This window comes from Chelonoidis abingdonii, chromosome 2 (genome assembly GCF_003597395.2).
Source record: "Chelonoidis abingdonii isolate Lonesome George chromosome 2, CheloAbing_2.0, whole genome shotgun sequence".
NCBI lineage: Eukaryota > Metazoa > Chordata > Testudines > Testudinidae > Chelonoidis > Chelonoidis abingdonii.
The window spans coordinates 131,697,958-131,718,750 of record NC_133770.1 but is presented as its reverse complement, the minus strand read 5'-3'; the positions used below and the strand labels follow the sequence as shown (position 1 = coordinate 131,718,750).

At 39.4% G+C, this 20,793-nt stretch overlaps 1 protein-coding gene across 2 annotated transcripts in view; it reads left to right on the top strand.

Annotated features, from left to right (window-relative positions):
* Nucleotides 1-20,793, top strand: part of NSUN2 (NOP2/Sun RNA methyltransferase 2) — a 49,465-nt gene that overhangs the window by 10,497 nt on the left and 18,175 nt on the right. For both annotated transcript variants that reach the window (XM_032795092.2, XM_032795110.2), the window contains exons 6-12: nucleotides 2,444-2,528; nucleotides 3,484-3,676; nucleotides 7,421-7,495; nucleotides 9,296-9,426; nucleotides 11,318-11,391; nucleotides 17,104-17,234; nucleotides 17,955-18,051. In XM_032795092.2, the coding sequence (XP_032650983.1) occupies nucleotides 2,444-2,528; nucleotides 3,484-3,676; nucleotides 7,421-7,495; nucleotides 9,296-9,426; nucleotides 11,318-11,391; nucleotides 17,104-17,234; nucleotides 17,955-18,051 (786 nt within the window). The remainder of the gene's footprint in view (nucleotides 1-2,443; nucleotides 2,529-3,483; nucleotides 3,677-7,420; nucleotides 7,496-9,295; nucleotides 9,427-11,317; nucleotides 11,392-17,103; nucleotides 17,235-17,954; nucleotides 18,052-20,793) is intronic.

The window sequence follows — 20,793 nt, the reverse complement described above, 5'->3', positions numbered from 1 at the left end:
TACCCATGACTGTGTTTATTGCTCAATCCTCAAAATTGTTGATTTTGAGATCCCAAGCTGCAGAGAATTCTACCAGCAAGCAACACTGCCTACTGCTGTCAGAGGAATAGGCGAAAAACCTCCAGGCCTCTGCCAATGCGCCCTTGGAGGAAAATTCTTCCTGTACCAAATTATGGCGTATCAGCTAAAACCTCTGAGATGTGGGCACAGAGTCTCACCATTAGCACCCAAGAAAGAATTCTTCTGCTCAGTTAAATCCAGTTCCCAATCCCATCCACATCTCCTCACAGCTCATTGAGGGCAGACTTATTGCCTATCAAGGATCAATTGCCAAATATTAAGAGTTCTATCATAAACTCCCTCTCATTATACTATCAAGCTTAATCTTAAAGCACATATAGTCTTTTGCCTCCCAATACTCCTCGGCAAAGGCTGTTACTCAGAACTTCACTCCCCTAATGGTTGGAAACTTGCGCTAATTTCGTCATAGTCTATTCCTTATATCCAGTTGTACCATTGTCAGCTCGTGGCTATTTGTACTATTTAATATATTTTCCTCTCTCCTAACGTTAATCCCCCTAGATATATTTATAGTAAGCAAGCATATCCACCCCGGGTCTTCTCTTGGTCAGGTGGCTAAACAAGCCAAGCTCTTTGAGTCCTCTTTTACAGAGATTTTGCTATTCTCGGATCATCCTGTAGTAGCCCGTTCGTCTGAACGCTGGTCCTCAGTCTTGATTATCTTCTTTAAAATGGGACACCGAGAATGACACAATCTATTCACGGTGGGTCTCCCAGCGCGCTAATATAACGGGACTAAACCTCCTTATCCTTGCTGGAAATACTCGGCCCGATTGCATCCTCTAAACTCGCATTTGCTTTTTTAACAGCCATATTTCACATTGGCGGCTCATAGTCATCCTCGTTATCAACCCAATACCCAAGGTTCTTCTCCTCCTTTCCGTCCGCTCCACTGATGGCGTCCCAAGGTATATCTAAAATTTCTTATTATATCTCTTCCTAAGTGCGATGACCTTGCACTTTTCAGCCTATTTATATTTATTCCTATTACTATTATCTCCAGTTTTTACTAAGGTGGGGTCCAGATTCTTCCTGATTAGTTATCCCGTGATCGCTTTCTCCGTGTTCTAGCAATACCCCCGCTTTGTGTCTATCCTGCAAACTTTTATTAGCATCATTCCCGTCTTTGTGCCAATGGTCGAGTAATCAATAAGGTATTTAAATAAGATTTGGAGTGTCCTATAACCGATCCATTGAGGGACTTCCACTGAGTAACCTCCTTCTCAGCCTGACAATTCACCCTTCAGTACGACCCGCTGGAGTCTTCCCCTTTAACCATAGTTCCTTATCCACCTTACAACTTTCATATTCATCCCATCTTTTTCCATATTTATACTAACATGTTCCCCATTGAGGAACCTGTGTCAAACGGCCTTCTTGAAATCGAGTGTTGGTATAATTTAGAATCGGTCTACTCGCTTTTCCTTTATCTAAGTAATCCTGTCACCTTCTCATAAAGAAGAGAAGTATCAGGTTGGTTTCGCTATTCTTACGATCTATCCTTAGTAAATCCATGTTGCCAATTTCGTCCCAATTACCATTGACTCTCAATTGTCATTAAAGACATTAAAGAGGTCTCTATCCATATCCAAATCAGATCCCGGCGGTCTGTAGCACACCCCAAGCACTATCTCAGGGGAAGCTCTAGTAGCTTTTTTACCCAGCGTGATTTTTACCCAGACTCCGTCTTATCCATTCCATCACTTCTTATTTCATTACAGTTCACCTCATCATTGATGTACAAGGCTACTCCACCACCTTTGCCTTTCTTCCTGTCTTTTCTAAACAGCACATAGCCTTCAATACCCGTACTCATTAACTCTAATGACAATTCCTCATGTGCATCGAGACTGAACTAGAACTCCTGTCTCAGGCTTTGTCTACCCTGGAGAGCTTACAGTGGCACAGCTGTACCGATACAGCTGCGCTGCTGTAAGATCTCTTGCATAGTCGTTCTGTGCTGAAAGGAGTGAGTCTCCAATCAGCATAATTAAACCACCCTCAACAAGCAGCGGTAGCTATGTTAACAGGAGAGCTTCCACTGTCCACACTGGTGTTAGGTTGGTGTAACTTATGTTTCTCAGGGGTGTATTTTTTCACACCCCTGAACGACATAAATTTTTCCAACAGAAGTGGTAAGTGTAGATATAGCCTTAGTTGATGTGTATATATGCTCAGAACAAAGGTAACTCATCTGAGAAATAGCTAGAATGGACTGCTTCATGTCATACTTTTGAACTTTCTGTTTTATGCCTAAAAACATCTTTTATTTTTTTGCAAGAAATTACAGTTTAAAATCTAAACTGCTGAACATGTTTGAGAAATCTTGAAATATTTTACTGTTCAAACTTTTTATTGGTAGATTCTAGATATGTGTGCTGCACCGGGGTCTAAGACTGCACAGCTCATTGAAATGCTGCATGCAGACATGAATGTTCCTTTTCCAGGTAAGTCTGTCAGGACTACTTACTTCGGGCTTCTGAAGCTTTTGATTTTTAAAGATTTTTATTATAAAAGACCATTTGCAAGTTTTACAAACATATATAACAAAACTTTAATTATGTGCTGAATTCCCCAAATTGTATGGTTAGGTTGGAGAGGTGTTCAGCATGTAATAGATTTTAAACTTGTATTTTTAAAGGTCCTATTTTATTATATTGTCAGTTTCCACTTCATGAGTCATCGCAGCTCTCCATAGCCAACAGTTGGCTTCTCAAATTATATGCAGGTTATCTTTAAAACTTTATGCTTCACTGTGACTCAAAAGAGGAGCTATGTGGATTATATATTTGCGGAGAGTTGAGGTAACATTAAATGTGAGCAGAGCTTAATTTTTCCATGTAATTAAGCGAGTGTGAATTCAATAGACTGTACCTTAGGAACTTTTGTTCTAACGTTCTCCTTAGATATTACATTAGGTTGTGTTAGTTCTCCATTATAAGAATAGTCTGTTTACAGTCATTCTTTAACTTCAGAATTATTTTTACTTTCTGTAAAATGGCTGCAAAAATACCATGTGTTGTATTCAGCAGAGCAGCTTTGTCCTTTTTAGGCATCAGTGCATATCATCTCTGCAAAAAAGCTTTGCTAACGCTGGGATGAGATGTGGAAGAACTGTATTTTGTTTCAATTGCATAGTGCCAAATTGGTCACCTCTAATTTAAACAGAGCACTCCATGTTCCAAATATTTGAAACGAGGCTTAAAAATTATGACTTTAAAATGCTCATTTCCAAACAATTTATGCAATATGAAGGAAAAACTGTATTTTACATATAATTATTGAATAGTAAAGCCAATATTTGAGTACTGTGATATATTAGCCAGCAAATATTCTGCAAAAATATATGAATGCAAAACATAGATGCTTCCTGTTAACCTGTAAATTTTATTTTGTTCCCAGAGGGATTTGTAATTGCTAATGATGTTGACAACAAGCGCTGCTATTTGCTGGTTCATCAGGCTAAGAGGTTAAACAGTCCTTGCATCATGGTGGTAAATCATGACGCTTCCAGCATCCCTACTCTACAAATAGACAATAATGGAAGAAAAGAGGTCCTCTTCTATGATAGGATTTTATGTGATGTTCCCTGCAGGTATATTGCATTTACTTCTTAATACACACATTCACTGTGCTACTTTTTAATTAAATCTTTTTTGTTGTTGTCCCTCGGCCTTTCTGCGAAGAAAGTCAGGATTCACTGTGATTTCCAAAACAGGCTGTTTCTCCTTTCGCATCAGATTAGATAAAGAATTCTAGCTTAAGATAAGTGATGTTTTTGCTTCACTTCAGCCTATCCTTAGCTTCCATTAGCCAGTGGACTAAGTTTGTCTTCTAAACCTTTACATCAGGAATGGCAGGGTATATATGGAGCATATCTATGTGATCTAACACCTTCTAGTTTTTGTTTAATTCCAAAACTGCAGGAATTAATAGAAACAAAATTCATGTTAATAGCAAATACAGTCGTGTACACTAATACTGTATCTAAAATGAGATAGCCAGTCTAAATATCTATGGCAGAGGAGGCATTACTAAATGCTGCATCAATCTTAATTTCTTTTATTTGAAACAAGTTGTACAAGGATAGTTGTCTTTATTTCTTTCAGGTTTTAAAAGTGCAGTTCTGTTCTGAAAAGCGACTCTCTCCAAAAATGTCAGTTATTGTCTCAATCACTTCTATATCAAATCTACCCAATTTACAAGTAAAACTTGCCCCCAAAACTGTCTGAAAATTTAGCTTGGAATCTGAAAGTCAGAATTCTTCCTAGTTCATGCATCACCAAGAAAAAAACGTTAAGGGAAACTTAAATGGAATTCAAAAGGATGCAGTCAATAAAAAATATACATTATTTTCCCTATATTGTTTGCCTACTAAAAGGAAACATTTTTATTAATTCAGAGTAGTTGCCCTTCTTTACTTTTTGCATTTCTTGGATAATGAAAATCAGTAAAATCACTTTCTTTTGTTTATGATCACTAATTTCAGGTTCCTAGCACTGCAGTGTTTCTTTCAAGTACTGCAAGGAAATGTTTTTAAGACAAAAAATCTGGAAATATTTTAATTTTTTGTAGATTTTCTAAAAGCCTGCCTCTTTTATACTTTGTGTGTAAAAAAAAAAAAAAAAAAAAAAAAAAAAAAAAAAAAAAAATTTGCACAAACGTAAGTTAATGTACATTTAAGAATTCTGTTGGTAATGCATGAGCCAGGGTAGAATCTAGATCATTCTGTCAGAGTTGGGTTGGTGCTTGAAGAGTAAATTGGATTTAAAAGTAAAAATTAGTTTAATGAGTAATGTGGACAGATATGACTGTGAATACTTTGAGTTAGAAGGTGCTGTTTACACAGATTGTGGTTTTTTTTTAAATCATCTCTGAGTAGGATCACTCCTGCCTGCTATGTCAGCATCCTCTGTCACTGAAAGATTCCAATAGCTTGGTCAGAGGGAAAGATGAGCTTCTGCTGTTGTTGTTTAGCTACTTTTGTATTATTAAATCAATTGATAGTTAATTGGATTGGAAGCTTAAAAACTGAGGGAAGATTTCTATTCTGTGATTGAACAATCTTCTGTGAGTATTTTTTGTTAGTTCCCTGTCTTTTGGAATTTTATTGTCCCTGTTACTCCCCTTTGATCCTCTCTTCGTCTTGCTCCCTTCCCCTTTTGTCTTTTCTCTGGTGTCCTCATAGCTGACACTCAAGCCACTTTTCCTTTCACGTTATGTTCACTCTCTTATTTTTGCTGATGATGCACATTGTAGAGTAAGGATTCGTTTGTGCTCGTTAAGGGTTGTGGGCAGGTATACTGCACATCCCACTTAGTGAATGGAGAATGAGACAGATGAGTGGCTTTAAGCCCCAACACCTTCAGCGCTGTGTGAGAGAGGGGTATAGAAGAAAAGTCCGGCCTGTTGAACAGGATCTCAATGCAGTTCTTTATCCAATTAGTGTCTGGGGCTAACTGGCCATAGCTTAGAGCCTTCCTGTGTAGCACTGACTCTAATTGACTGCTTGGGAAGGAGAAAAATTGCAGGAGCAGCTTCAGTTTAAAGCTCTCCTCACCTAAAAATGAACTTGAAAAAAATCAGTGGTACTACAAAAAGCAGCTTTTTATGTGCCCTTACCCTGTATCATATGTTAATGAACATTCACATATTTATGATTGTGCATCTTTTAAAAAAAAAAGTGGGGTTTTTTGTTTGTTTGTTTTTTAATTTAGTCTGGAAAGGAATCTTTTAGTATGAACAGCAGCATCTTAAAGCTTTGAAAGCAACTTGTGTGCTTTGGTTCTGTTGTAAAAAGCTGGGGAGGAGAGGAGGCGGGACGGTGTAGACTCTGTATGTAGTGGCCTAGATGTTTCTATTGAGTATCAACAAAAATAACAGATGAGATGTTTTTCTTATTGTGTGGATTATTGTCCACTGGAACTGGGATGGAGACTATTTTCACATCATCATCTGCTGTGTGATTTGTTCTCACTTTTGGTTACAAGGAACCTACCATAACTCTTGATAAACTGTTCCAGTGGTTAATTACCCTTACTGTGAAAAATGTACACCTTCTTTCCAGTGCAGTGTTTGACATTACCAGCTTCTGGAACTGTATGGTAGCCATTTTGTCTGAGTAAACCAAGTCACTTTAATGTACTAACTTTACTTTCTCTAACTTTAAACTTCATTATACATCTTCAAAATGGAGTTCTTTTAGTGAAGAGAGTACTTGTCATGAAGAAGCATTTTTCAGGAATTTACTTGAGCCTAGTGATATAGCAATATGAAGTTCCAACTTTTGTAAATGTCACATCTGAAATAAGTTAATTTAAGCAAAAAATATTAACTAACTCTTTGAATACCTCTCTCATTTTATTTTATATTAAAATAAGGAATGAAGTCCTAGCATCATTGAAGTCAAGGGAGTTTTTTAATTTACTTGGGGCTGGAATTTTACACATTAGGTCTGTGAAATTAGTTTCAGTGGGTGCATTACAAGGTTTTGTTGCTTATTGGGCTTTCAGAATGCATCTCTTGATTGATTTATTCATTCTCAACTGGTAAAACTAGTCTGCTGAAAATCCACTCAGATTAGAGATGAGTTGCATCATCTCTGAGACTTTGGAGCTAAATAATTGGATCAAGATGGAAGATCCAGTTTATCCTAACTTAGAGGTCGGAGTCAGAATGCTGCTGTTTGGTCTGGTAGCTTGCAAGGAATGTGTTGAAGTGAGTAACTGGGGTAAGATGATATCTAGCAGCATATGAATCAAATTAGATGGTAAATTTTTCAGTTCAGGATTGGAATTCCTTTGTTCAGTGCCTAGCAAAAATGGATTTGTGATCCTGACTGGGCACTATTGCAATAATAGTGAAGAAAGTACTTGTTTAATGATGTGGTGGTGGTTTCTTTGTTGTATCATGTTTTGATTATTAACTTTGAAAACTTAATTTGTTTTTTAAAAAATGATTTTTTTTGCTGTAAAAAGAAAATTGTGGAATAACTAATCTTCTGACTGCCTTTAATCCCTAAAGAAATAATTAGAAAAGGGAGAAATCTATGTCTAACTTGATTGCTACCAAACACACTGTTCTAGTTTTTAGTGGGAATTCTGGGTGATAATTGACACAGATTATTGCTCCCTTGTCTCACAGTTGGCTGGTATTAGAGGCTGAGACAGGATCTGCTGGAGGGTTTAGCATCCTCTTAAGATGAATCCTCTGTGGTTAAAATGGGTTATCTCCATGAGTTAAAACACCATTTTTGGATTTACTTATTTTTCAGCATAGAGTTAAATGTAGATCATAAAAATCTTTTATTTGTGAATTAACATGTAAACTTCTATTACAGTGGAGATGGAACCATGAGAAAAAACATTGATGTGTGGAAAAAATGGACAACACAAAATAGCTTACAGCTACATGGGTAAAAGTGCATATTATAATTCTTGTATATGTTTGCAGAAAATGTCATCAGTGTAACAGTTCACAAATAGAAATTATGAAGTGTTGCCACCTTTCCCTTCCCCCACAAACAGCTAATTTCCATGTACTTTCTTCTGGGAACAGAATAAACATCCAAATATGGGATCAGTCTACATTAAGAATAGGGTAGCATCCCTATTTTTGGTTTTTATGAATACCAAAATAACTAGAGCCCTTGCAAATTCACAACCATGAAAAACACATAGTGAACTGTGAAATCTGATCTCCCCTGTGTTATCTGGCTATTATAAGGGAGGGGCAGGACTGTGGATGCCCCAGCAGGGGATTCCTACTGTGCACTGTACTCCAGCTGCTAGTCCCTGTGGGGCTAGGGAGGGATGGGACTTCTTCCCCTGCAGGGGCCACTCTGGGGCTGAGTCAGACCCCCAGGAACTTCTATGGCTGTGCTGGGCTCTGAAGGCAGCGTCCCTGCCAGTAGCAACACAGAAGTAATGGTGGCCATCCTGCGACAACCCCCACCACCACCACACACACACTAGCTTTGCAGTGCCCTACACTCCGCTTTTCGGTGGTGACCCCCACATTTACAACACCATAAATTTCAGATGTAAATCTCTGAAACTGAAATTGACTTTTAAAAATCGTATAACTGTGAAATTGACCAAAATGAATTGGTGGGGCCCTACAAATAACTAATGCAAAGGCAGGGAATCTATTGGGAGGGGGTTGCTAGCAGTGAGGGCACAGTAATGGTAGTAAGCCAACTAGTTGGATAGGAGGCGGGTGGCAGGACCTTCAGGGAAGACCGTGATAGCCTAAAATGGCAGTGTCCACTTTGTACATCAAAAGTCTAATGTAAAATAAAATATAAATGTTGATGAAATCCCTATATTGTTATCTCTGGTGAATATGAATAAAAGATTGGTCCTGACCTTGTTTTACAAATAAACAACTTGGTTTCTTGGCTGTTGTAATGCATCAAACATGGTTGTTAGTTTAACACTGTAGTTTGGTGGTAGAGGGTTTATGTGAATTCTGGAATTAAGTTAATCACATTTTTGTAAATTGATTTTTTTAAAGAAAAATAAGATTTCTAAAATCTTATTTTAAAACTTAAAATTATTTAATTTTACTAAACCTCTCAATTTAGATATGGTTTGATATGTAAATGTTGTACTACCTTTTTGTTGTACAGATTTATATATGCTGTTTTACAACACTGCAAATTGTTGCAATCCATAGAAATTTTTTGGTGAGGTTTTTGGGAAAATAGCTTAATTGACTAAGTTCTATACAATTTAACAGTGTTTAGTATACCTAAGAAATTGTATTTGAAACAGTAGTGTTCTATTAGTTGAAATGAATTAGTTTACGAGGTTTATTTTAAGGGCAGAGTTGTATTGTGGCTACACATTGCTGTCCAGGTTATTGTATTGTGTGATGTCTTTCTAGTACAACACTACCCAAACTGTGTTCTGCTGGCAGTGCTTCTCATAGTACTGATTTTAATGCTAGAATTCCTGGGCCAGAGAGTGATAGTGACCAAGATAAATTGCCTGCATTCAGATACTTTGGTAATAGGCACATTCAGTAGAGGTGTGAGAAAATTAAGCTCTGTGTTTAAACATTGTATGTCCTGTTTTAATATAGTTAGAGTGTCTGTAATGAAGTTTTCCCTGAGGTTTAAAGTAAAGCTTCACCTGTAACAGGGTGTTTTGTACAAGGGATGATGGGAGTCTTGCTGGTCCCTGAATGGTTTAGACAAACACTTTTCTTTTAGATTGCAGTTAAGGATTGCAACCCGTGGTGTAGAACAACTGGCAGAAGGAGGTAGGATGGTCTATTCAACATGTTCACTGAATCCTGTTGAAAATGAAGCTGTGATTGCATCCTTGCTGGAAAAAAGTGAAGGTGAGAAAATGAGATATCTTGGCTAAATATTTACTGAACAATACATTAAAATCTTATTGGTTCACAATAATAGGGGGAGATGTGCAGATTAGAATTCCAGGGATGAGTGCAGTATAGATGAGAAATTCCCAGTGGGTGAATGGGAGGGATGTTGCCTTATTTTCTCCTCTTATATCAACAGCTGTAATAAAAGTTCTGTAGACCAAATGAGGTCTCCTATGACAGCTTATCAGAATTGGTAGATTTTATAGCGATAGCTGTTGGATCTTAAAACAGTTCTGTAAATGATGTACCAAAGACCCATTCAGATTCAGCTGTGCTGCCTCAGTAGCATCAAAAGGAGTTTAAAAAGTAGTAAACATTTATTTTTGTCACTGTAGCAAGCATACATGCAGCACAACTGTTGAGTAAGAATGTGCCATTTTAACATAACCAAGTCTCCAAATAGAGCCCCACCTTAAAAGTTGGATGCCACTGTCTGCTTTTGGTGGATGGAACCAATATTGTCTTGTGACCAAGTCAAGCTCAGCAGTAGGGAGCACAGTTGGCAGCAGTGTCGCAGACTGCTGTGAAAGAAAGCAGAATTGGGGCAGTAGCTTGCTTAAACAGCAGAGTTGTAGGGAAAGTAATTTTCACCCCATGTTTTCCACCACCACCAGGGTGGGAGGGAGGATCGGATACAGCAGTAGTTGGTAGTAAGTAGCCTAGGCCTGTTTGAGGGATGTTACCAAGTATTAGGGGATGACACTAGCTCATGGACAACTGTGTTCTAGTGGCTTCTGCCTGGGGACTGAGAGTTATGAGGTCTGGATTCTATTCCTGAGTCTGCTGACATCCTTTGTGTCCTTGACTGAATCACTTAACATCTCTGGTTTTTATCCCACCTCACTTTCATCCCGTCTGTTAAAGGTATTTCTAGACTTTCACATGAAGTTTTTTATAACCTATGTTATTATCCACACTAGACCCACCCCAAGCAAACCTTTATATTCTGACTGAGTCAGCTAACTGCGCACTTGCAAATTATTTCCAGTGGTTTTGAACGTCTGTCTTTACTGAAGCTCAAATCAAGGGGTTTTACTGTACATGAAGTCCTTTTAACATTTGTGACTAACTTCAAATAGCATCAGCTTCGAAAAATGACACCCCATGCCAATCTGGGGAGTTTACAATTATGTTTTTCTTTTTAAAGATTTTTACGTTTTTATTATCGTATGGAATACCTGTGCAAATAAGAGAGATGACTGCTTGGTTGACAAAGGGGAATAAACTGACAAAAGTACTATAAAATGCACAAAGCAAGTAAACTAAAAAGCAGTAAAGAAAAAGATCTCTTTCTGCTCTTTCATTTGTAGCCATCCTGAGTTACAACAATTTAATAATAATAAAAACAGTAGTGTAAGATTTTTTTAAATGGAATAATAGAAAATGTAATTTTGTTCATGTTCAGGGCATCTTGAAGCATTTTGCCAAGTAATGAGTTAAATATTGGAAATAGTCTTTTGTTGAGGGACTGTTAGGTTGTGAGGCCTCAGACTTTAAATCTATCAGGGTTGAAAATGGGCATTTTATTTAATTATAAAGTCATTTTCAACAGCCAGTGTTGTGTAGCATTGTCTTTATCCTTTACTTTCATCTATTGTCAAACTTCATTAAAGTTCTTATTGGACTTTTAACAACCTGTTCATAATGATGTGTAATTTCATATCATCTTTGTTACCTTGAAGTACAAAAGGTATTACAAAATAAGTATCTCTGTCTTACCCAACATGGTGTAATTTTATAGAAAACCATGTTTTGAAAGGTTACATAAAAGTACACCTCTAAACAAGTGCCCTGAAGTTTATATTTTCAAGAACACTTTCTTGCTTTTGCATATTTCGCTTTCTAGGTGCCTTAGAACTTGCTGATGTCTCTTCTGAGTTGCCAGGCTTGAAGTGGATGCCAGGGATTACACAGTGGAAGGTATTCAGAAGATATTTCTGTAATGATATATACCATAGTCCCAGTCTTGATGCATGCTTTTTTACCTGGACAATTTAGGGCTCTCAGCCTCGTACCCTCTTTTTGGGTACTTTGGAAGTAAGGAACCCAACTTTACCCCTCTATGGGCTCTGGACCCTACTCCTCAGTGGACTCAGGGCTCTGCGGGGCCTTTTAACAGTGAAAGAGTCTTACACAGTAATATCCTATTTATTAACAGTTACCAAAACAGAATACACACGCTAAGCATACAATGCTCGCCGCTCCCGATTAGGCAGATGAACTTTTCATGATGGCCAGTCAAGATTAGATTGTCTGGGGCTCTTGTTTCTGCATGTCAGGTCGTTGAGGTGTGACAGCTCTGATGTTGTGCTGTGTCCTGGAGTTAGGTTCCAAAGAACTTCCCTTTGGACCCCACTGTATGTGGTTAAAACTTGGGTCCTACCTACCTATACCTTAACCAGTAACTTTAAACGAAAGTACTACAAAACAGTGTTTTTCACATTATGAAACCATTCTTTAACCAATCCTAGCAGATTATGAAACAATTCTTGAACCAGTTAAACCCCACCATCTTAGTTCATTTAAATCTTGTGAAATTTGTTACGCAACAAAGAATCAGACAGAGACCGTACAGATCAAACAGTGGAGAAGTCGGTACCATAAAGGGCAAACAGTGGAAAAGTATAGGTTTCACAGTCACAACTGTTAAGTGGTTCCTTGCCAGACAGAATATCAAACAAAGTTTTCTTTAAACATCTTACACTCTTTCTTTATCTGGAGATGGTGAGCGCTATTAGGACGAGAGTGCCTGCCGAACAGCCTGGTATTACGTTGTTTTGATGCAATTTAGATGGAATGGGAGAATGACTCTCTGCATCTTAGCTCTTCTTTGCTGTTTCTCACTCTTGCTGCTGCTTTTACTGCAGAAAAAGGCGTCAGACCTTACAGCTTTGAGTGTAAAATCAGGCAGGAAATCCGAGAGTTCTAAAATTGAGGTATTAACCTAAGCTAATAAAACTGGAAGAAGTTAAATGATAGTAATAAATATGCCACCAAGGTTTTTAATCCTCCCCAGCTAGAGTACACTCTACAGCTCTTTGAGGCTCCACTAATGCAGTCTACCGGGGGGAAAATCATCATCATGTTTCTTAATTTTGCTTTTACTTCATCATTTCAGGCAGTTCTGTCTCCCATTTTGTTGATAATCCTGTCAGATCCACTTTAAATTGTCTCTTACCTTTAGGCATGAAAAGTTACAATCTATCACAAGAGGAAGCCACCTGGCTTCTTTCCCATCCTTTTTTAGCTGCTGGCATGCTCCAGCCAGTCATCCGTCCCTGAGGTTCTGTAAGCTGAGCTGGATGCTTGGGAAAAAGGGTCAAGAAGTGGACAAGTCCTTCAGACTTATTGAAATACAGGTAGTCCTCTACTTTACGATGTTTGACTTACGGCAAACAGCACTTAAAACGTTTCTGAATTGACACCCCAATCTGACTTAGAACAACTGGTTTCGATTTTATGATGCTTGGTCCCGCAGTAGAGTGGATTGCGGTTCCAAGTTACGACTTTCTACTTATGATGTAATTTTCAGGAGCCAGTTGTTTCTTAGATCCAAGGATTGTCTGTATTCTTTCAGCAGAAAGCAAACTTAGAAGGTTGCTTTAAGTTTCCTGACCCTTCTAACACAGAAGGCTGAGCCTTAAAATGTGTACCTGTGTAGTAAATGCAAAATGATTAATGGCATATGCAATTTGGAATCTTGTGTTTTGCATTTAAAATGTAAGTACACACTTTTCGAAGCTTCGCCATGAAATAGAATCTGTCTGCAGAGTCATTTGCAAAATAGACCTACTTGCAAGTAGAGGTGAAGCTAAAAGAAAGGAAAACAGGGGTGACATAGGATGCCAAATTTATAAAACAAACAGATCTTGCTTTAGTATTTACCTTAGAGGATCCTAGCAGATGAAATGTATTTATGGTTTGAGAGCGTGATTCCGGTTGTTTTAAGTTGCATCTCCAGCTTGACCATAAATGAAAAGGAGTTCAAGTAGCATCCATAGTTATATGCAAATAGCAAAGCACAAAGTGACAAGATTTTGCTTTTCCTTGAGTGGGATTCATACTTTACTTTTTAAGTAAGCAAAAAGATAGGGTTGACTGCTTCAGTCAAGATGCAAAATATCCAGAAAGAATGTTAATTGATGTACTACATTTCTGTAAATGTTTATGCTAAAAATTGATCTCAGGATAGAAATCTTCTTCATAATGTTAAGATGTATATTCAAAATAATGCACAAACACTATGCAGAGAAATTCTGGCAGATTTACTTGTCTCGAACTCATGTCTTCTACTTGAGAATGCACATTAAGCCTTATTTTAGTGCATTTGTGGATGGTGAAAACAGCAGTGAAGACTCATTTTAAATTCCTGGTTTTCACTGCACATAATTTTCTCAAATAAATCTTCACCACTGAAACTTTTAATGCTCAGGTTTGTCCAGAGGTGTAACTAGCTTCCTTTAAAACTACAGTCTTTATGGTGGCTTTTAAGTTAGCTGGTCATGATGTGGGGGAGAACATATCTTATTCAAAGATGCCCATTACAATTCCAACACGCCAATATGGATGGAACTTTCTCAGGTCAAAGTTGTGAGATTCAGCAGAGGTCACCTTATGCTTTTTCTGCTGAGGTATATAGGCTTTCCTTGGTACTTCCATGGCTGTTTCCTTTCTGACTGTATGTCAGAACATCATGCTGAAGGAGACCCCATCATGTCCATGGGATGTGGACCAGAGAATGAGAACCTGTTGTGGTGTATGTTTTCCATAGATTTTAAGACTGAAATGGACCAATAGATCAATCCAGTCTGACAACTTGTATAACACTCTCTATAGAATTTCACCAGATTACCCCTGCATTGAGTTCAGTAATTTGTATAAAGTACATTTTCAAGAAAAACAGGTTTTGTACAAGGCTAATTAAAAAATGGCTGAATTTTAGAAGTTGCAACGTCATGTGCTAGTCTTGACAATTCAAAGTAAGTGACTGAAATTTAGTACAAAACCCCTTCATTACTATGTTATATGTGATAACAAGAGTAACGTAAAACCATAAGTATTGTGTGAGCAGTTGTGGTTTCATGCTGTTGCTTCACTGGAGTTCCACAACTATGTACTTTTGATATTGTCCAAATGTGGAAGTATGCAGTTAATTCAGCAGAATAGAGCTACTCCTTTTTTGTCTTAAACATATATTAATGTGATAAGAGATTAAATTAATCATACAAGTCAGGAAAATGTTACCATTCTGACAGAAATATTGACTTGATATCCTTGCACATATGTAACGATTTTTTTTCTTGGTAAATGTATCCCGTATAAATATACTCAGACTAATAATACCAAGTTAAGGTTCCTACAGGATTTTTAAATTTCCCACCTTTTTTGATGTGGTTAGTTTTTCAACCTGCATTATTTTTTTTTGTGTTTCTTCTGTATTTGTTAACAAGTAAATTAACATCAGATTTTATTCCTAAATAAGATTACTAGTGCCAGTTGTTCGATACAGCCATTTTTAGTTGTTACACAGGGTTGCCAACTTTCTAATTCCAGAAAACTGAACACCCTTGCCCCGCCCTTCCCTCTGTTGCTTGATCTTTCCCACCCTCTCTTGCTCATTTTCACTGCAAGACCCAAACAGGCATATTTATTGTTTTGACAAATGTAATAAGTTCAGGTTTTATTTGTTACAGGATGCTAGAGCTGGCAGCCAAATAAGTCAAAAAGGGTAATTTAAAAAAAAAGAAATTTCGCAAAGATGGTCCTCCCCTCCCCTCATCCCATTTTTCATAACCAGCTCCATGTTTTTAGTTCACTAAAGTGATTTTAATTTTATGTATGGAATTAGGACCACATATTATCATAGCTACAATGGGTCCATTAAAGGCCTGAAGCCCAAATACAAATCCATAGAGCACAACAACAGAAATACACACCTGTCCAGATACCTATATAAATAAATCTGTAGAAACTGACTACCACACCTACATGCAGATACACACATGTATTCTTGTGTACGCATCTAGCATGCATTCAAACATATACTTCCACATTATTTAATTATTACAGCTGTTGCTTAGTGCCTAGAAACCCCCAGCTAAGTTGAGGGCTCCAGAATGGTAGATGCTGGCCATACACATAAAAAGCGATAGTCTGCAACAATGAGTTTATAATGTAAGTAGGCAACGGTAGGGAGAAATGTATGATACATTGGCTCTTCTGCAATTACTAGTCAACAACATTCATTTTTAAGAAATACATTTCTTTTAGAGTTCCCTACTCTCTTAAAAACTTGTTATGAAATAAATTCACTTTTTATGTCATCAGTTCTTTTTTGCGAAAGCCAGTAAAAGGAATAAAAGTTGGTTAAGCTGCAAATTTTATTCACACAGGTATATACACATGTGGCAATACACGCAGCTCTCTACAAAAAGACACACAGACTTACACACATACAATGCATGCATGCACACACTGGCTTACACAGATATACTTTTTCATACACTTTTCCAGAGGCTGCCTAAATCACCCACCTGGGAAGGGAGGAGAGTGGGCTGGAGGGGAAAAGATGAGGGTGGGGTGGGGATGGAAGAGAGAGGAATGGGAGGGAAAGAGGCTAAGGACAAGAGCATGGTAAGGGTGAGGGGGGGCAGTGGAGGAGAGAGGAGGAGATGTGAGGGGGTATGTGGGGTGGATAGGGATGCAGGGGGAAGCAGAAGGCTGTGGGTGCATGAGGATGTGGGGGGGCACAAGGGTATATAGGGACATAATGGGAGTGCAGCGGTGTACGGAGGTGAATGGTGTATAGGGCTGTGGGGAGTGAAGGACATAGGGGTGGCGGCTCTGGGAGCTGGAGAGGATGGGTTGGAGAGTGCTGTAAGGGTCACAGGGCTGGGATGGGTAGGTGTGGGTGGCAGGACGGGATGGGGAGGGATGCAGTGAGGGGGGTGGGGGTTGGGATGCAATGACGGTGATGGGGGTGTGTGGAGGCTGAGATGGGGAGGGATGAATGACTGGGAATGGCGGTGCAGGAGGACTAGAATGGGGAGGGATGCAGCGAAGGGGGATGGGAGTGCAGCCCAGCACTTGGAGACAGGGATACACACACCTCAAACTCCTGGGTGCCAGCAATAGGGAACCAGACAGACCGCAATTTGCCACAGTGCCCGCACCACAGCTCAAGCCCAGTCACACAAGGCACGCAAGGAGAAGGGGGCCGGCAGCAGTGGGAAATGAACATGCCATGTGACCCCTCAACAGCTGCATGCTGAGCGCTCGCAAGTCACACTTGCGCTAGTTCCTCCCCTGCCGTGACCCAGACAATAGGAGCTACAGGCAGGGAAGCATGTGGACCTCGCTGGCTGCCCCTAAAACTAGGAGTTGGACATGCTGGCTGCTTCCCAACCTGGGAGCCGCATGGCACAGAGGCTAGCAGGGAGTCTGCCAGCCCCACTATGCGGCGCGGCAGTGCTGCCAACTGGACAGTGAATGGCACGGTCAGCAGTGCTGACTGGAGTTTCCAGGATCCCTTTTTGACCGGGTGTTCTGTTCCAGTACTGGACACCAGTCACTGTATTGTTACGGGATGCAAAATTGCAGGCTGAAATGACATTGTCCCATTTTCCCATGCAGGTAATGCTAAAAGATGGACAGTGGTTTGAAGCCTGGAAGGACGTACCTTCTAACAGGCAGACCCAAATTCGGCCCACCATGTTCCCAATAAAAGATGAAGAAAAACTAAAAGTAATGAACCTGGAACGTTGGTAAGTTTTCCTAGAGTGGTTTAAAGTGATAGGGAATTTTGAGGTTTAGCTTTTATGGCGATAGGAAGACACCTTGCGGTAAGTGGCAGTTTAGTTTTAGGAATGAATTGTGATCCAGAACTAAACTTTTAAGTGGCTAGAATCCGGTGTTCATTATAAGCATTGGTAACTGGATACTATGATTAGAACCCTAAAAGTACTTATGGCATTGAGAGAATTATAGGTTGATTTCAAGGAAGATTGTACTACTTGGTGACAACATAAGAACAAATTCTGGGCTTTGTTTACAATTTAGCAGAATTACTACAAGTGTATACAGGGCATGAAAAGTGCTATGTAACAGCTAGGTATTACTGTCAGATCTCTTGATTAAAATAGTAGTGCAGTTAAACAACCAGTTGTGTGCAAATTGAAAAGCCTTTCATAGTGAATAATCTTAAAAATAAATAAATTAATTAAAAATCAAGCATTTAAAATTCTCATTTTATCCACGCTAAAGTTTAGTCACATTTAAAACTAAGGATATTTTACAACTGATGCAATTCACTATAGGAAGCTAGAATATTTCATTTAGACTCTGTTTCTAACTTGATGATTTCATCTTCCTAGTTTTAACAGATACATAATTTAAACTGAAGTAAATGTGAGCATGTTTCTTTCAGTATTTCATAAAAACGCGATTGCTGGTATTGACCATGAAGTACTTTTTTCCCTCTCCAGCATTAGAATATTGCCACATCACCAGAATACTGGAGGTTTCTTTGTAGCTGTATTAATAAAAAAATCGCCAATGCCATGGAATAAACGCCAATCTAAGGTATTGTTCCTTTTTAAAGAGCAGTGATCACAGCATATATTATGTTTTGGAAGCTTTCATAAACTATTTAGAGTATTATTGGAAAAACCACAATTGTCTTTCATGCCCATCTGTGAAGTATTTTTTTTTAAACGCTGCAAAAGTTAAAATTTTTGATTTTATGGAAACGAAGTATGGATTTATACAAAATCTTAACTTTTTCAGTTGTATATTAAATTCATGTGGCAGCCCTTCCAGTGTGAAACTTATTTGCAAAAACATTCCATAAAAACTCCAGAACTTGATTCAATGCTAGAATGACCTTTCCAAGATTTATAAATACTTTTCATACTGATAAACATTCTGCTTTATAGGATTATTGTAAAATAAATAAATATAGGTGTCATACTGGGAATGTAATATATTAAAGGTATATCATCAACTGAAAAATCGTTTGTATCTGAATCTCTTTGTTAAAAATAATACCTAAGATTGCTATAACTGAAAGAAATTAAAATTATTTCTCTGTTTATTTTGTGTAGTTAGGTAGCTTGTCAATTCCCTTTTGTTTGTGTGGGCCTTTCACACAGCAAGAAGGTAAAGGAAAACATTTAGAAGCAGGTTTTTAAAAGCACCTAAGGCAGGGATTCATAAACTCGGGGTCAGAAGCCCTCAGGGGGTCGCAAGTTTACTACATGGGGGGGGTCGCGAGCTGTCCGCCTCCGCCCCCAAACCCTGTTTTGCTTCCAGCATTTATAATGGTGTTAAATATATTTAAAAGCCTTTTTAATTTATGGGGGGTGGGGGGGTGTTGCACTCAGAGGCTTGCTATGTGAAAGGAGCCACCAGTACAAAAGTTTGAGAACCACTGACCTAAGGTATTTAGGGTCCCATAGTTGGTAAATCCCTTTTAGAAGTAGGAAAATGAGATTGTGAAACCCCAGTAAAATAGAAGGGCAGATACTGTACCAAAAGAGAACTTTTTTTTTAAACTGATAAAGATTTCAAGTTGGTGTCCCTTTCACTTAAAACATTGCATCTCTTTAGAGGGGAATATTCCTCGTGGGAATCACTTGGAATGATGAGGTGAAGTGACTTGCCTAGCAGGCCAGTAGCGGAGCTAGAAATAGTTTCAGTCCAGTGGTTTCTTCACTAGGCCGCTATGTGATTCCTCAGTGTTCAGTCCCCCCTTCTGTACATGTTGTTACAATGGAATGGAGATAATCGTTGTACTTTGAAATGTTTGCAATGTGTAGTTGCCAATAGGGCTGGGGAGAGAAATTTCATCTATGGTCTGTCTCAAAACCTTGACAGTTTTATTATATTGTTGTTTTATAGTTTTCAGTGTGTGAGAGAGGACAGGTGTGTCTTCTTCTCCTTCTGCCTTCCACCTCACCATTCCCTTCAACATGTACCCCCTCCCCAGGGGTGAAAGTAACTTAAAGGACTTACCAATATGCCGGAGTCCTGCGCGGGGGTGTGGCCTCAACCGGAAGAGGTAGGGCCTTTCAAGATTTAAAGGCCCTCAGGCTCCAGCTGTGGCTGGGAGCCCCCGGGGTGAAATAAAGGGCCTGGGGCTCCGGCTACCACGGAGTTCCAGGCCCTTTAAATCACTGCAGGAGCCCTACTGCCAGAGCTCCGGTGGGGATTTAAAGGGCCTGGGACTTCCTGCAGTGGCAGGAGCACCGGGCCCTTTAAATCCCCACCCAGGCTCGGCTGTCAGAGCTCCAGCGGTGCTTTAAAGGACCCCGGGCTCCCTGCAGAAGCTGGAGCCTTGGGCCCTTTAAATCACCGCCGCGGAAGCCAGTCCAGTCTGGCGTGCTGGCCCACACCGGCTTACTTTCACCTCTGCCCCTTCCCTATCAAAATGTCCAGCACTCCTTCCCATCCGATTAAGCCATTAGTTGGCACTGTAGAAACTATTAATATGTAAGAAGTTGCTCCTCGCTGTCTCATGCCCTGTGCTGCTGCGTGCACATATCACAGGCCTAGCAGCAGCAGTTTCGAGGGCTGCACGCTACCTTGGTTATATAATCTGAGCTGGCCGCTCAGTCCTACTACCAACCTCCAGCTGCGACTGCTGCATCTGCTTCAGCCAGGCTTTGCCAGTCTCCAGCTGCACCCAGCCTGCCCCTCCAAACTGTACCACTTCCCCACAGATTGATTAACCTCCACACAGGGAATATTTTAACTATTCATTTTCTGGATTTCATGTCTTTAAATTTGTTACTTTCATTCCCACTTCCTAGATCCCCAAACACAGAAAGTAGAGAGGCTCAGCCCCCTGCCAAGGGGTAGGGCTTCCATATATCCTAGCATGCACACCAGTGGGGAGAATTGAGGACTGACATGCCTACCTCCCAGTTTCTGCTATTCCTGATATTTTCCAACCATTCCTGTGTTCTCCCTTTCCACTTACCTTAATTTCTACCCCCTCCACTTCACCAGAGGTCCCCTCCCCCCCATCCATCTTCCCATCTCTTAATGGAGACCCAAAGCCCTCTTCCCCTATTGCCACCTACTCTTGCACCCCTAGCTGACATTCCCCTCCCCCTAAGCATTCTTGGGGGGAAAAAAAATGTTTTCTAGAAAAAATTTCAGTGCCTTCTGTACTCAGATTACATTTCTCAAAACAGACACACACCCCAACAACTTAATAAATGGCCTGAACAACTAGGTAGACTTTAGAGGACTTAGAAAAGTTGAGGTTTCAATGGAAAGCTGATCTTAACCTTAACTATAGCAGAGTTCTCGCTCTGCTGT